Source organism: Manis javanica, chromosome 8 (genome assembly GCF_040802235.1).
Source record: "Manis javanica isolate MJ-LG chromosome 8, MJ_LKY, whole genome shotgun sequence".
NCBI lineage: Eukaryota > Metazoa > Chordata > Mammalia > Pholidota > Manidae > Manis > Manis javanica.
In genome coordinates, this window is record NC_133163.1 from 98,404,483 (window position 1) to 98,419,530 (window position 15,048).

The 15,048-nt window shown below is 40.9% G+C and overlaps 1 protein-coding gene across 4 annotated transcripts in view; it reads right to left on the reverse strand.

Annotated features, from left to right (window-relative positions):
* Positions 1-15,048, reverse strand: part of FBN1 (fibrillin 1) — a 236,413-nt gene that overhangs the window by 94,734 nt on the left and 126,631 nt on the right. For all 4 annotated transcript variants that reach the window (XM_073211771.1, XM_073211772.1, XM_017680284.3 and 1 more), the window contains 4 exons: positions 9,624-9,782; positions 5,105-5,284; positions 4,331-4,471; positions 2,562-2,681 (listed from right to left, as the gene is read on the reverse strand). In XM_073211771.1, coding sequence (XP_073067872.1) covers positions 2,562-2,681; positions 4,331-4,471; positions 5,105-5,284; positions 9,624-9,782 — 600 coding nt within the window. The remainder of the gene's footprint in view (positions 1-2,561; positions 2,682-4,330; positions 4,472-5,104; positions 5,285-9,623; positions 9,783-15,048) is intronic.

A 15,048-nucleotide genomic window follows, 5' to 3' on the forward strand; every position in this document is an offset into this window, starting at 1 on the left:
TCATTATTTATATCTAACTTTGGCTTGTGTCTTTCAACACATGATCAGAAAGGCAGATCCTATAGCTGTATCAGAACAATAAAACAGGAAAGCAATTAAAAAATAACTTAATTCCATTTGATATTGTCAATCACATGCCTCTGAAATGTTTACCTTTCCTATGGGAGTTCTGGTCCAAGTACAGTTTTATGTTCTTAGCCTCTTATAATTTTATGAGTATTCTATCTACCAAATAAAATATTGGTACTGTGGGGGCATATCCCCTTTTTTTCTCTTGTGTTAAATATTATGCCAAAGTAAACAAAAGAGCTCAATACAGAAGTGTTAAAAATGGCAGTAACTTGAGTAATCTATATCTGATCTCTCATTCAAAGATTAGTAATTAACCCAAACTGGACACCATGGCACTCTGGATTATCTGTTCCCCTCACTTCTAGGCTAGATAACCTGGATGGACATCAAAGAGGATGAACAGGATGAACACAAACTGCCTTGTCTACATGGCATACAATCTTTGCCAGGGCCTATTCCCCAGAAGACAGAGACAAGGGAACTGTGCAGAGCTGGGTGGGAGCAGATCTATCTCTGCACAGTTTAGGCCACATGTGCTTGAGCATAAGCACCCTAAACATCCTCTGGATGACAAGAATGTACACTCATGGCATCTCTGTTATTTTGACTGTCTCCCTAGCGTCTGCATGGTGTCTTGTGGTTGACCCTCAGACGCACTTTCTTTCTGGGCAGATCCAGCAGTGGTTTCCACACGAGTCATTGGACTAGCTGAGCCAGTCTGGACTTTTCTTCTGTCTGATCTTGGTGCCAAGAACCCACGATCTTTTTCTCTCTCATTTATTTCTTAATCCTTGCAAAAATCTGACCTGCTCCATACTCCAAAAAACTAGTAAAAGCCACATATTCTTGAGCAGACTTTTTTTTTCTTTCGGATTCTATAATCTTTGGAAGCCCAGGGATAAAATAAACAGGATAAAGAGTTCAGCGTTTTCTCTGCTCACTAATTTCAGAATGCTATTGGTCTCCCCACCGCCTTGCAAGATAAATTAACAGCTTGTCAAAGTTCTCTCCTGTGTTCTGTCTCTTCTGTCCCTTTTGTTCAGCCCAGCACGTACTTCTCAGCTATTTACACAGCCTTTCTTACTATTCTGTGGAACTTTCACACACCCAAAAGTATGAGCATGTTACCAACTTCTTATGTTTGGGATAAGCTCAGCAACTAGCTATTGAAGAAGGCAGTGCTTGAGGCTTCTAGGTAACCCTCTGTGTCTAATAAATTAAGTCTCAGAATTATGATGACAACAGCCATCTACCCTGGCTGGCACTTGCCCCAGCTGAGCGCTCTCAGTAGTCTCTTCGACTTGCTTATTTAACAGTGAAGTTTTCTAGACACTGGTTTCAGTTTATTTTCTACTATTGCAAAATGACTGGTATGCTGTACATGCTAATTATTTTGAATAATAGTTATAATATTAAGAAAGTACCAAACTCAGTTAAATATTCAAATTACCCATATTTACAATTCAGTAAGTAGATCATTCACAGAAATATCAGCAGGGTAAAAGGCTGTGTTCCAGTTTGTTTCTGCTTAAAATTGCCAGTTATAAATAGGGTTCTAAAATATACCAGTGGCAAGAAATCTCTAAGTTCAAACCACATTCAAAGATTTTGAAACCAGTCACTGATAAAAATAAAAACTTTGGTATGTCTTCAACTCATTTGAAGAGGTTTTCCTAAAAGAGGCAAATAAAATGAACTCTTATTAATGGCTGATAAACTTTTCCTAGTTTTTCATTTTAACAGTTTTCATGCTTTTAACTAGCTTTCCTGTATCAGTGATACAGTTCATTCTGTGAAAAATTAATAGAGATACAGATATGTGAGTTCCCTGAAGGTGGGAAGTACATCTTAATTATTTCTGTCCCAGAAACTTAGTACATCAAAGTCGTCTAATAAAAGGCATATTGGATAACTTAAAAATTAATTAATAAAGAAACCTGACTTTCCGTGAGGAAACATGAAGTGTTTCTCAAACTTTAAAATGCATATGGATCACTGGGGGATCTTGTTTAAATGCTAACTCTGACTCGGCAGGTCTGAGGTGGGACCTAAGCTGCTATTTCCAAACAGCTCCCCACTGTTGCTGACAACCGCCGGTGATGGGCAGCCAGCCTTACAGGCTCTTCCTGACCCTTTAGCCCTTTCCATTAAGAAATTAATTGCATATAGTTTCACCTGAAAATGTCCCCAGTTTCTGTGTCAACAAAAGTCAACCCAATTCCTTAGCTTTCAGATTTAAAATTCAGAGGCAATAATGATTAGGCAAAAAGAGTAATGAATATTAGAGATTCCCACAGGCACCCTAATTTGAATGTTTGCCAGATTTTATGACACTGTCCTTCATTCAGAGTGGCAATGTCTGGGGTTAAAAAGCAATGGGAGAGTTTTAGCCTGTCCTGACAAGGTTTCTTTACACTGCAATTGAACTCCATCCAAACAGGCCCTTTACACGCACGTCCCACGTCCCCCATTCCAAACCAGGACCATACCTCGGCACTCTGTCCGGGTGAGTGTGCTCTGATAGCCAGGTCGGCACTGACAGGTGTAGGAACCCTGGTTATTTATACACTCTCCACCAGCACAAGGGTTTTTTTCACATTCATCAACATCTGCAAAGCACAGTATGTCTTAGTAAGAAATCGAATACCAGTAACTTACAACTCTAGGACCATTTTATTGGTTTCCTCTACATATTACAACACTTCCCATTTAAGAAACAAACAGTATAACTGAAGGATCTTTTTTCTCTCCACTATGATAGAGTGTCACCAGACTGGTTGAGCAGTTAAAGTGTATTATTTTCTTGTGTCATTTTAAAGAGAAAAATGCAGAAGACATAGCAACTCAATGCTCCAAGCTAATAAACATTTTCTCTTCTTTGAGTCTGGCCTAAGGGAATCAAACAGAGTAACTTTTCAGAAGTGGCTTCTGGATAGTCTTGAAGCTCTCTATTTTTCAGTTAAAAAAGGCAGGCCTAACCAGGTCTAAGCATCCCCTGCTGAGTTCGACTAAAAACATGAAGCCAGTGTCATTTCCAGGGTAATTCTCAGCAAACATAGTCTACCACACCCCTACCCCTGCCCCATTTCCAGACAGACTCCCACTAGTTTCGGGGTCATTTGGAACTATCAGTATCCTTAAAGATAAACTAGTTTATAATCTTTTTGTACAGATGAGGAAGCTAAGGCTTAGGGAAGATAATCCACTTGTCCAGAGTTACATGTTTCTTACAGCAGGTACAGGTCTGCTATCACGCTCCCCAGCCCTGAGCTGGGTGTTCCCTCTTCTGCCAGCTCCGGATGACCTGTAATGGTTGAGCGATGCTCTCCTGATGGGCTGCCAGAGGTAACGGCATCGTGGGAGACACCAAGAACTACTTCTGCCTGCGTCATAATTGCAGAATTGGGATTTGTGACAGAACTAAGAGGAATTTATTTGTAAAACATTAGGTGGCCACTGAGTGTTCTTATCTAATTCAACAAATTATTTGTTATTATGTTTCCATCCTTACTAGCTTACTGCTTTGTCAACAACTTAAAGCTTTTTTTCTTGTTTTTTTAATGACTAACTAGAGAAAGATGGCAAGTTTTCCACTTCAACTGGTATAACATGTAAAATTTCATAATTTGGGGATACTTTTTTTTTTTAATGGTCAGGCTTTTGATAAGACAACTTAAGTTGGCCTTACCAGCAATGACTTGAATGTTTTACAATGAAAATTAGAAGTCATACATAATAGGCAGAATAGTGGTGCCCCAAATATGTTCATGTCTTAATCTCCAGAACCTTGAATGTGCTGCATGGCAAAAGGGAATCAGGGTTGTTAATCAGCAGACCTTGACACAGGGAGACTCCCCTGGATCACAAAATGGGTCCAGCGTAGAAACAAAGGTCCTTAAAAATGGAAGAGGGAATGGATTGTAAGAGAGAACTGGAGAGTTAGAGGTTTGAAGATGCCGCACTGCTGGCTTTGAAGATGGAGGAGGGTGCCCTCAGCAAAGGAACATAGACATCCTCTAGAAGGCGGAAAGAGCAAAGAAACAGATGCTCTCTAAAAACCTCCCTAAGGAAAACAGCCCTGCTGACACCTTGATTTAGCCTCTTGAGACCTATGTTGGACTTCCCACCTAGAACTAAAAGATAATAAACTTGTGTTGTTTTAAGCTACTAAACTTGAGGTAGTTTGTTACAGCAGCCTTAGGAAACGGAAGAGACCAGCCAATAGCCTCTTGGTGCCAACTAGCAACCTATCACGTACCGATGCACTCCCCACGCAGGTCCAGCTGGAATCCTTTGTTGCACTCACACCGGTAGCTCCCAGGAGTTGGAATACAGCGTCCGTTTTGACAGAGATATCGAAATAACTGGCAATAATCAGTGACATTGACTGGCAGCACTCCTAAAGTAGTAACATTAAACCGCATTAAAATTATTTATAACTAGGGTGTCCTTCATCAGTACCTAGTCCAGTAATAACGGACAAGATGCTGGATCATAAAGGAAGGAGGATACTCTTTGGGCAGAGTTCGTCTGGCGCCAATAAAGCATATTTTCATTCCTGCCTACAGAGATCACCTGTGCACTGTGGTGCACTCCGCCAAGTATGTTCCTCTGCCAGCTTCTCCCTACCCCTTTCTCGGCCTCATTCTCAAGCCTTCAGTTTGGGGAAATAACAGTAGTGAATTACCGATATTTAACTACTTGCAAAACTGCACTGCATGACAGACAACTCAGAGTATAATGTTGTGCCTCCTCTATGAATTCATCCTGTGAACCAGATTTAACCCTCTCTCATACCTCTCCCACAGTTGGCTGAAATACCAATAACAAAAGACACTAATCTCTGGAGAATATGAAACCCCCATTTTTCTCTGTGCAACAGGCAAATTGAGAAAGTTATATACTATACTATGTAAACCGAACATTTAAGCTAAGAATTGGTGAACTTACAAATAAGGCAGTGTAAACAACAACAAAAAAAGTTAACCTGATTAATGCAAAGAAAACACCTCGATGACTTTTGAATTCTTACTTGGTGGCTCCCGAGATGGATATGGATATTCCACTGGTGGTCGAGGGACTGGAATTTGAGGTCCAGGAGGAAAGCCAGGAGGAACAGGGTGAACTGGAGGAAGGGGGCCAATGGGTGGGGAAGGATATCCTGGTCTCTCAGGAATTACAATAGGGACAGAGCACAGCTTGTTGAAATCCTCTGCAAAAACACAACACAACAGAACACAACAGCTGAGCTGTAGCATATGTGATACATCCATGGAAGTCTCTCTTACTGTTTAGAGAAATCGTTGAATAAAACTGATGTTCAAACCACATAGATCAATTGGAGAAAAGGAAAGATGCCAACTGATTTCATTCCTATTCCTAATACCTATTGTGGCAATCATACTGGAACACTAAATACAAAACCTAAAACAAACTCCCCAAAGTGTTTACCACATGCCTTTCCCCAAATCTCGGAGGTCTTTGCCTGTATCACAATTCACCTCAAAGAAGAATAAAATGCCACTTTCTCCATTCAGTCCCATCTGCAGATGGCACAGGACTCTAAAGGGCACACTAAAGAGACTGGATTTTATTTTATGTGCGATGGGAAGCCACTGAGGGTCCTCAGCAGAGAGTGGGGTGTGATCACAGGGACGCTTTCACCCATCAGTCTTGCTGACACCTGGAGAATGCACTAGAGGAGACACGGCTGTTGCAGAAGACCAAGGGCAAGGTAACAATAGCTGGACAAGGGATGAAGAGATGAAACTGGACAGAAGTGGACACACTGGAAGCATATTTTAGAGATAAATGGGTAGTGCTTGGTGAAGGAGTAAATGTCAAAGTAGAGGGAACAGGGAATTAAGAATGACTTACAGTTTTCTGGTTGGGCAATGGGTAGATGTTGGTGCCATTTACCTGGATGGGAAAAACTGTGTTGGGAACAGATTTGGTGGGTAGAAGCCAATCTCCATTTTGAACGTGTGATTTTTATGACGGCAGACATCCAAGTGGAGATGGCACATAGCAGGTAGAGGAGAAGTCGGGGTTGGATATAAGTTTTTGAGTTATCAGTTGATAGGTGGGGTATAAAGCCATGAGGATGGATGAGCTCACGTAAGGAGGGTGTGGAAAGTGAAGAGAAGGAAGGATGGAGACAGAGCCCTGAGGAATACCCCTCTGTACCAGACAACAAAGCGATAGGGAAGAAGATGCCCTGCAGGCCGGTGGGCTGGTGCTAATGCTGCACAATGAGCCCCTGGACTAGCACACCTGAGTTAATCAACTATTTCCCTACAATTGCACATACAGGCTGATTCTTATTTTTTACAATGCCAAGTCTTTATTAGAATAAATTATTTCTAGATTTGTGACAGATTGTTTTTTTTTCTGGGCTTCAAAAAGGTGTTTTTAAACAGTACCCAGGTTCTCAGGAATGTGTTTACTTAACTAACCATTTTCACATTTCCTACAAATAGCCACATTTTGTCATAGTTCCCTTCTACAAGTTAAACAAGATGATTTTTAGATTTTTTCTCTCTTGCCAGATATTGATCATTTTGTTACCACTGACACACAGGGATTTTCCCATCAATATTTTCTATACCAGTTTCATTCATTAACAGAAATCAGGCCGATATTTTTCTTTTTCTTGTGGACTAAAATCTGGTTTATTCTAAGACCAAGTAATATGTCTTACAGAAATTCACTCACATTTCAACTTCAAGGGAAAATCTGCCAATTTACATGTGGCTAAATACACCTATCTTCCATGTACCTTTCCAGTCTAAAACTTCTTCAACCATATTTGACATTTCCAACTCAGGTTACATTTACATTTTCAGGTAATTCTATAACCACATTTTAATTATTATTTATCTGAAATTTCAACCCACAGAGATTTTTTTAGTACTTGTCTGTACTTTGAAAGGATTTATATATTGTTTATGCTTCCCTAAATCATGATGCTACAATCCTTCTTGTCAAATAACAATGATACTTTTATAGAATTATCACCTGTATGTGCCATATCTATCATTTCCTGGCTATCTGCTTTCCACCAAATGTCTATTGCTAAGACTGTGCAATCAAGGATCATATCTAACCCATGACTAATTCCTAGTCTGAGCTTAGCCCTGCAAATTGCACATAAAAGGAATTCATTAACTATGTGTTAGATTTAATTGAATAGCAGTTATATTAAAGAACTCACCTTGCTTCCAAGCACCAATTAAGCCTTTTTCTTTTAGTCTTTTTGTATAAAAGAAGTTGAATGAAAGATTTTGTATAAAAGAAGTTGAATAGCTTATCATTTCTGCTAATTAGGCAGGTATATTACTTTGAGCATGCCTTTGAATTCAGCTTCACCTCTCTAGGAAAGTGTATCAGACTGTGTCCTGTATGTACTCTTACTTTCTTCAGCTTAATAACTTTCCAATGAGTCCCTTAACGTTCAGGATCAGCAACCTGGGGCTAATTTTGTTCAGCTGATGCCCATCTTTCCTATCTCCATTTAACTCAGAAACAGTACTGATTTTGTTTTAAAGAGTGAAAAGCTGACCAATCTAAAATAATCCTTCCTGTGTCGTCAGTCACCTCAAATTAAGAGCCCAGAGCTCTTTGCAAGGGTGCTGGCACATTGGGGCAGTCAAGCACACTCACCTGCATGCTGACTTTACTCTCTCAGGCTGGGCGTCTTTCAGGGGTATGTAGGAGAGAGCAACACTCCGCAAAGCCACACAGGGGAACAGGGCTTTCTGCTCTATGCGTCCTAAAATAGTATTTAGCACCTAAACCAGCTCTGGTCCTTTCTCTTCTATTCAAGACCTCAAACACAGGAAGGAACCACATCAGCGCTGCTGAGTCCTAAATTACCAGGTGCATTTAAATAGTGGTTCTCCTGATATCCAGGCCATATGTCTCAGTAGGAAGTCATGTATTTCTAAACAGTGACCTCCTAAATGACCCCCCTAGTAACCTAAGGAGGTGGGTTATATTTCAGGTCATAGGCAGTAAGCAGACTAGTCAAAATACATGACTTGTTTATGTTTTAAAATACATTGAAAGAGTTTACTGCTTCTTTAATCCACATATATAATTCTCAGCAATAAACAGAACTTTTATAGTAACATCTATAAGTAGGTCTATAACCCATGATAATGGGAAATCATATTCCAGGAATGACACATTTTGAAGTATTTCATTAACTCTGTATTTATCCTTTCTCCCCGTGACATTCTCTCCTAAAGTTCCCTGATTTAACACATTTTCTAGGGGTCATACTGAAGAGGAGATGTAATCCCATGCGTTACTTGGTGGGAAAGATGCCACTTGATAAGTTGTTCCAAACTGCATGCCTCCATAAGCAAGCTTTTGCTAGGTACTGTGGAAGTGTTACAAAAGCCTAAGAAATAGGGGACTGTAAGGATGCATGAGACCTCCTAATGAGATTAATCAGCTAGGGAAAGAGCAGCACATGAACACGTAACGGCCCAAAGCAGAGCAGATGGGTGGGATCCGTGCCGCTGCAGCAACACAGACTGGAGCCCTGGGAAAGAAGGCATCTCCAGCTGTCATTATCTCGGGACAGGCATGGGTTGGGTCATATCTGAGAGGATCCCTAACAGGCAAGAAGGTACATATTAGGCAAGGGTGGCAGGGATGGGAGCAGGGAGGAAGAAACTGAACTGGAGACAAGTTTCAGGAAAAAGAACATCTGACTTTAGAAGTGCTCAGACTGGGTTCAAGGAAAGCTTGCTTGTATGATTTAACTAGAAAACAAAGCTACCACAAACACCAAGAACTAAAAGATGAACTGGGATCAGACTGGGGTACTCTTAATTCTACAGTAAGTAGGAACATTTTGTTTTCAAGAAATGGAGTGACTTGGACCACTAGATTGCCCAAATTCATTCTGGGAAAATTTTTCTAGATATCTTTTTCTACATTTTCCCCAGACATAATTTTTTAACTGAACTGCAGATGAGCTATGCTTCGAGAAACATAATGTGGCAGCTGTGGATTTCCTGGGGACCAGTTAGGATGCTATTGCAGTCATCCAGATGAGAAAAAGAAAGCTTTGAATAGAAGTGAAAGGAATATGACAGATAAAAGAGATATTGTGAAGAAAAAAAATGAACAGGAATTACAACAAGGAAGAGGAACATGCCAAATATTAGGGGAGGAGGAAATGCGTATCCAGCATAATTCACCTGAGAGGCTCTGAGAGAATTGAGTTTTATTCTACTGAGCTTTTAAGAACTATATGAGATCCAAGAATAAGAGGGAATCAGGACCTCTTACAAAAGTTGCTCTCTAGCGGTAATAAGCAAGCTAAGTGAGACACGGTACCAGAAAACAGTACTATTTGCATAGAGCTCTGTATTTTCCTTATTTGTTATCCAAAGAAATTTCCCTGGATTCATCTCTTTTGTCTTCTGGAATCTTTTTCACTTACCTGGATTTCCCCTAGATCTGCATTCACGAACGCTACCACTGGGCTCATGGGGTTTGAGCTGGGCTGCCATGCAGACAAGCAGAAGGGCTCTTACCCGTTGCTCTGATGGGACACATCTCAGGGGCAATGGTGGCCCCCGGGGACCAGCACCGGCCCATGTCACAGCAGCACTGCATTTTGGTTATGGACTGAGGCAGCTGGTTAGAACAGCGCCCGTTTGCCAGAGCCGTGTAACAGTATCCCGGGCGAACATCTGAGAAAACAGTGAAACATACACATACACATCACTGAGATCAAACTTGTCACGACACTCTCCTGACCCAGCACCAGACACTTCACACTCGGGCTCTGGCAGGATGAACGGATGCTCCCTCCCCATGGAGGGGAAGCTGCGTGCCCAGCGCAGGAACAACGCTCAGTCAGAAATCCCTTCTTCTCACACCTTTCGCCCCTGTGAGCTGGTGCACTTGGCCCACGTCCCACGTTCCATCCCCAAGGTGGGAGCGAATGATTACAACCACATGTGCCATAGGAAAAGAGAGACTATGAAAATCACTGGCAGTGACAGTTAATTAGTTATAAAGGCATGTCTCTATACTAACGGAGACGGTGTTGTCCTTGGTTTCAAACTCCTTAATTTGAGATATTTTGGGCAAATATTGATATAAATCTATTTTAAAACCACATTAAGTCTGCACTATAGTCTACATTTCTAAAAGATCTTTCTTATTTTTCAGCCAGAAACTGTGAGTCAGACCTGTGAGATTTTTTTTAAAGGCATGAGCCACCTTGTAGACAGATCCATTGCTTGTTAATCAAGATTTCCTTTTGTCCTGAGGCCCTAACAGATTTTATGAGGCACTAATGATTTACAAGTTCCAAATGTACATGATTCCAAGTTCTTATTACTATGGGATACAATGGCTCCTGAAGGATTTTTTTTTTTTTGGTGGAAAGGCATCTTCTCAAATACATATTTCTATATACCACTTTATTGTGGTATTTCATGCCTGCCTGTTCATGACATTGACACACTGAAGTATAAGTCTGGGCTCCTAAAAAAGCGCCTGTGACTTGGTAGATACCTAACTGCCTCATGGGCCTTTGAGGCAGGAACTAGAAGAGAGAGGGCCCTGTGCAGAACACCTTGATGTACCAATGTAGGTTGAAGATGGACCTCTCTTCAAGTAGAATCTCTCTCCATATCCTCCATACACAATAAAGTTGTGAAAAGTAAATAGTATGTTAAATATGCTTGTCATTTGGAGGAATACAAATGGAAAATCCTTTTGTGAAGCAAAGAATTTTTTTTATATAGTCAAACCTCTATCCTTATGTTTCCTGTAATTCTAAATATTAAAAATCAGAGTTTGATTAGAGAGGAGTCCTATCTGTAATTGTTTTCAAGTACAGCATTCTTAAGAACACAGAGCCATCCACACTTGAGGGTTGCCACAAATCAATAGAATGAAATGAGCTAAAAAAAACAAGGGTAACTTCACTCCTAGGAATTTACCCAAAGAAAACAACTCAGATTCAAAAAGACATATGTGCCCCTATGTTTATCACAGCACTATTTACAATAGCCAAGATATGGAAGCAACCTAAATGTCCATCAGTAGATGAATGGATAAAGAAGATGTGGTACATATACACAATGGAATATTATTCAGCCATAAGAAGAAAACAAATCCTACCACTTGCAACAATATGGATGGAGCTGGAGGGTATTATGCTCTGTGAAATAAGTCAGGAGAGAAAGACAAATATCAAATGATTTCCCTCATTTGTGGAGTATAATAATGGAGCAAACTGAAGGAACAAAATAGCAGTAGACTCACAGACTCCAAGAAGGGACTACTGGCTACCAAAGGGGAGAGGTGTGGGAGGAAGGGATGAGGGAGGGCGGGTGGGGAGGGAGGGAGAAGGGGATTGTGGGGTATCGTGATTGGTGTACATGATGTGTGTGGGGTCATGGGAAAGACAGTTTAGCTCAGAGAAGACAAATAGGGACTCTGTGGCATCTTACTACACTGATGGACAGTGACCGCAATGGAGTATGGGGAGAGACTCCATAATAAGGGTGAATGTAATAACCACATTATTTTTCTTATGAAACCTTCATAAGAGTGTATATCAATGATACTTTGTTTTAAAAAAAAGGATAACTTAGAGATATTTACATTATTAACAGCAAGGTGAGGAAGGCTACAATAAGTCTTAGAGGAAACTGTAAGAGACAAACCATAAAAGAAAACTATGGGTCAGCGTTAAAGGATACAAGATTCTTTCTAAAAAGTACTTAAAACCACTCGCAAGTATTAATGTGCTTTCTAGAAATTTTTTGTGGTCCCAGTTCCCAAACCTTTGGTCAGACTAATAGTCTCAGGAAAGAGTCAGAACAAGTTTTATTCCAGCTGGGTCTAGGGTAAATGTCTGGGAGGGGAGTGCAAACAAGGTATGCTCTGTAAGCCATGGTGGCACCTCCCCTGCAACGAAGGGGGAGAAACAGAACTTCCCACTGATTTTCATTGCCATAAAGCCACTAATACTTCATATGCTTGGGGATGAGTAAATATTTTGGACATGGAAACTAAAGGCTGTTAAGAATGGGAAGAGATGTTCAAAACTGGCTTACATCCCGGCTTCACATGAATTTAATGGTCAAAACCCAGTGTAAACAGTTGAAAATGTGTGTATGTAATTTTCAGCATGGGCTATCTTTCAGAGCCAAACAGACCTACAGTGGCCAACAGCAAACACTTACTGGGGCAATGTTTACTATTTGGCAAATTAACTCTGAAAATATTTTACTGCGCAGCTGACTGACGTATAGGTTAGATCCATGTGTTAGAGATTCTTGATCAAAATGGTGACTATTGGTGCTGAAAAAATTACCAGTCACATTTGGGTGGTTAGCAGTCCCTGATTTAACACAGGGCACCTGAACCTACAAGATCTTTTTGCTGAGTTATTTTTTTGCAGGAGAACGTCAGTTAAAATTATTCATATTTACATACTTTACAATTTAAAAGAAAACCTATGGAATTCTTAGTAAAGGAAGGGAAAAGTTGTGAATACCAGGGGCCATTCAGAGGAACTGTCCCCTGTGTCCAGCAGCCCTAAACTGTCCATGCCATCAGGCAGCTGTGCCAAAGGAAGGACCCAGCAGTGCTGGATCACTTTGCACAGAGGGAAAGGAGGGACTCAGATCATCTGGAGGCCTGCTGGAGCCAAGGGAGAAGAATATCAGGATCTGGAGGAGACAAAGGGAGACAGGAGGAACCACAGACACCTCCATCTATTTTAAATCTGCTCAAGCCAAGACATCTGGTAGAAAAGGAGTAGGAAACTTCTCCTCCTTCCCCCTTCTGAATCACTTGGCCCTTCCATTCAGGACCCCAAAATCACATTACATGAAAACAAATACATCACAGGCTAAACAGGTGTTTTCAGGTCATCCTAGCCTATTGATGGGCCTCTCCTGACCAATCAGTAGCACTGTGTGTCCCACCAGGAGCTGGGATCTGTGAGGCCCAAACTAGGAACAGGGTATCGTAGGACTCCTGGGAATTGGTGACCCACAAACATTTAAAGACAAGCCTACGTGCATATTACAAAGCATCAAAGGAAGATCACAGAACAAAAACTAAGACAAAATTATACTGCAAGATCTTACTACGCTGATAGACAGTGACTGCAATGGGGGGTGGGGGATGAGGACTTAATCATATGGGTGAATATTGAAACCACAATGTTGTTCATGCGAAACTTTCATAAGATTGTATATCAATGATACTTTCATTTAAATAAATAAATAAAAATGAGACTGCAAGAGCTTATAGGATGGAGGGAGTGTTGGAGCTGGGGAGAATTGAAGGGTTCCAAATGTGGTCACAGAAGTAAGAGGTAGAATTTCATGCTCAGAAGAGATATAAAAGGAAGACACCATGTACCACTATCTACATGCAGGTTTCTCTATAGGTTAGATTTGCTCATTCCAAACAACTAACATATCAACAAACCTTGGATTTATTTATATGTTGGAGGCCATATGTATTTTATTGCCAGTAAAAATAATTTCGGGGGCCTCTGTGGTGTACCATGGCAGGAAAGCTCAGCATTAGGAATGGCAGCAATGTCATTTGGATCAAGTTATATTACAAGTTGCTAATTATGGGTACAATAAAGTTCCAAAGAAGGGGACACAGTGCTTGCGTAGGGTTATGGCAAGAAAGTTTACTGCGTCCGGTGTTCATCTGGGAGGAAGCGATGGGAGGAGTCCGGGCTATGGACTCAGGCCCAAGCTGGAAGCCCAGCTTCCTCACTTATTAGCTGCTTAAACAATAAGGCCAGATTATTTATCTGAACTCTTTAAACCTCAGCTTCTTCCCTCCATGCGAACATTAAGTCAAATAATTTCCATAAAATACCTCATAGCCGGGAGGTGACCCATGAATCTTACTTCCCTCCCCACCCTCTTCCTTTGCAAAAAGCTAGTATGGTCATATTTGGTAAAAAGAAGATAATTTTTAAAATGTAAACCATCTGACATGAAAATGTGTTTTAATCATTTTAATGTAGTTTGGGGCTCTCTTTGAAGGTTAAAAAAAAATCTATTATCTGGCCAGGAACGATCTTCAGATCCACCTCTCTGCTAAGCATATCTACTGGAGGGCATGTGTCAATTGGGACAGTTTGGGAAGAAAAAGGAGTGACATGTTGCACTTGCCATTCTTCCACTGTAGTTCATTATCTATGGACGGATCCTGGAAAACCAGGCAATTTGAGCACCACTGTTGTTTCTGAGGAAAAGTACAGATATGCTTCCCTCACTAGTTGTACTTATTCAAATGTCAACTTTAAGAGACTGCCCTCTGCTTTTATTATATGTGACTAAGTAGAAAGGAATTTAGAATTTCAAGTACAATTCAGTTTTGGTCTGAAATTCATGAACTGTGGTAAGGATGTGAAGTTCAGTGTCTGAAAATATGGGCCAGGAACAAACATCAAAAGATAGCCTTCATTTTTCTCCAAAGCCATGGGCTACAGGCCTCCTAGCTTTGCCCTAATAATAACTGATATTTTAACACCTAACCAGATTGAAGCAGAGTTGCCTGGAGTGTGTGCATGTCAGGTGTTGGAGGCAGGAGCCTTTTTCATTCAGCACCCCCTTTTCTCTGTCCCCCCTCCCCAACCTCCAGCAGCCCTCGGGGGCTTTGCAGTACCTGAAGGATCCATGGGACACAGGCGGAAAACCACAGATTTCCAAATCCTAATGGAAAAATACCGGAGGTTTTTAAGCAAGAGAGTTATTTAATCAAAGCACTATTTTAGGAAGATAAATCTGACAAGATGGACTGTAGAGAAGCCAGGCTGCAGGAAGACCAATTAAGAGATGATTGCAAAATTTCAGACCTAAATTAACATAGGTCCCAGGAAATGACTGAAGGTGGGGCTAAAAGGGAGGAGTCAAGGATGGCTTGAAGGCTTGACACTCAAATGCAAAGCCATTTTAT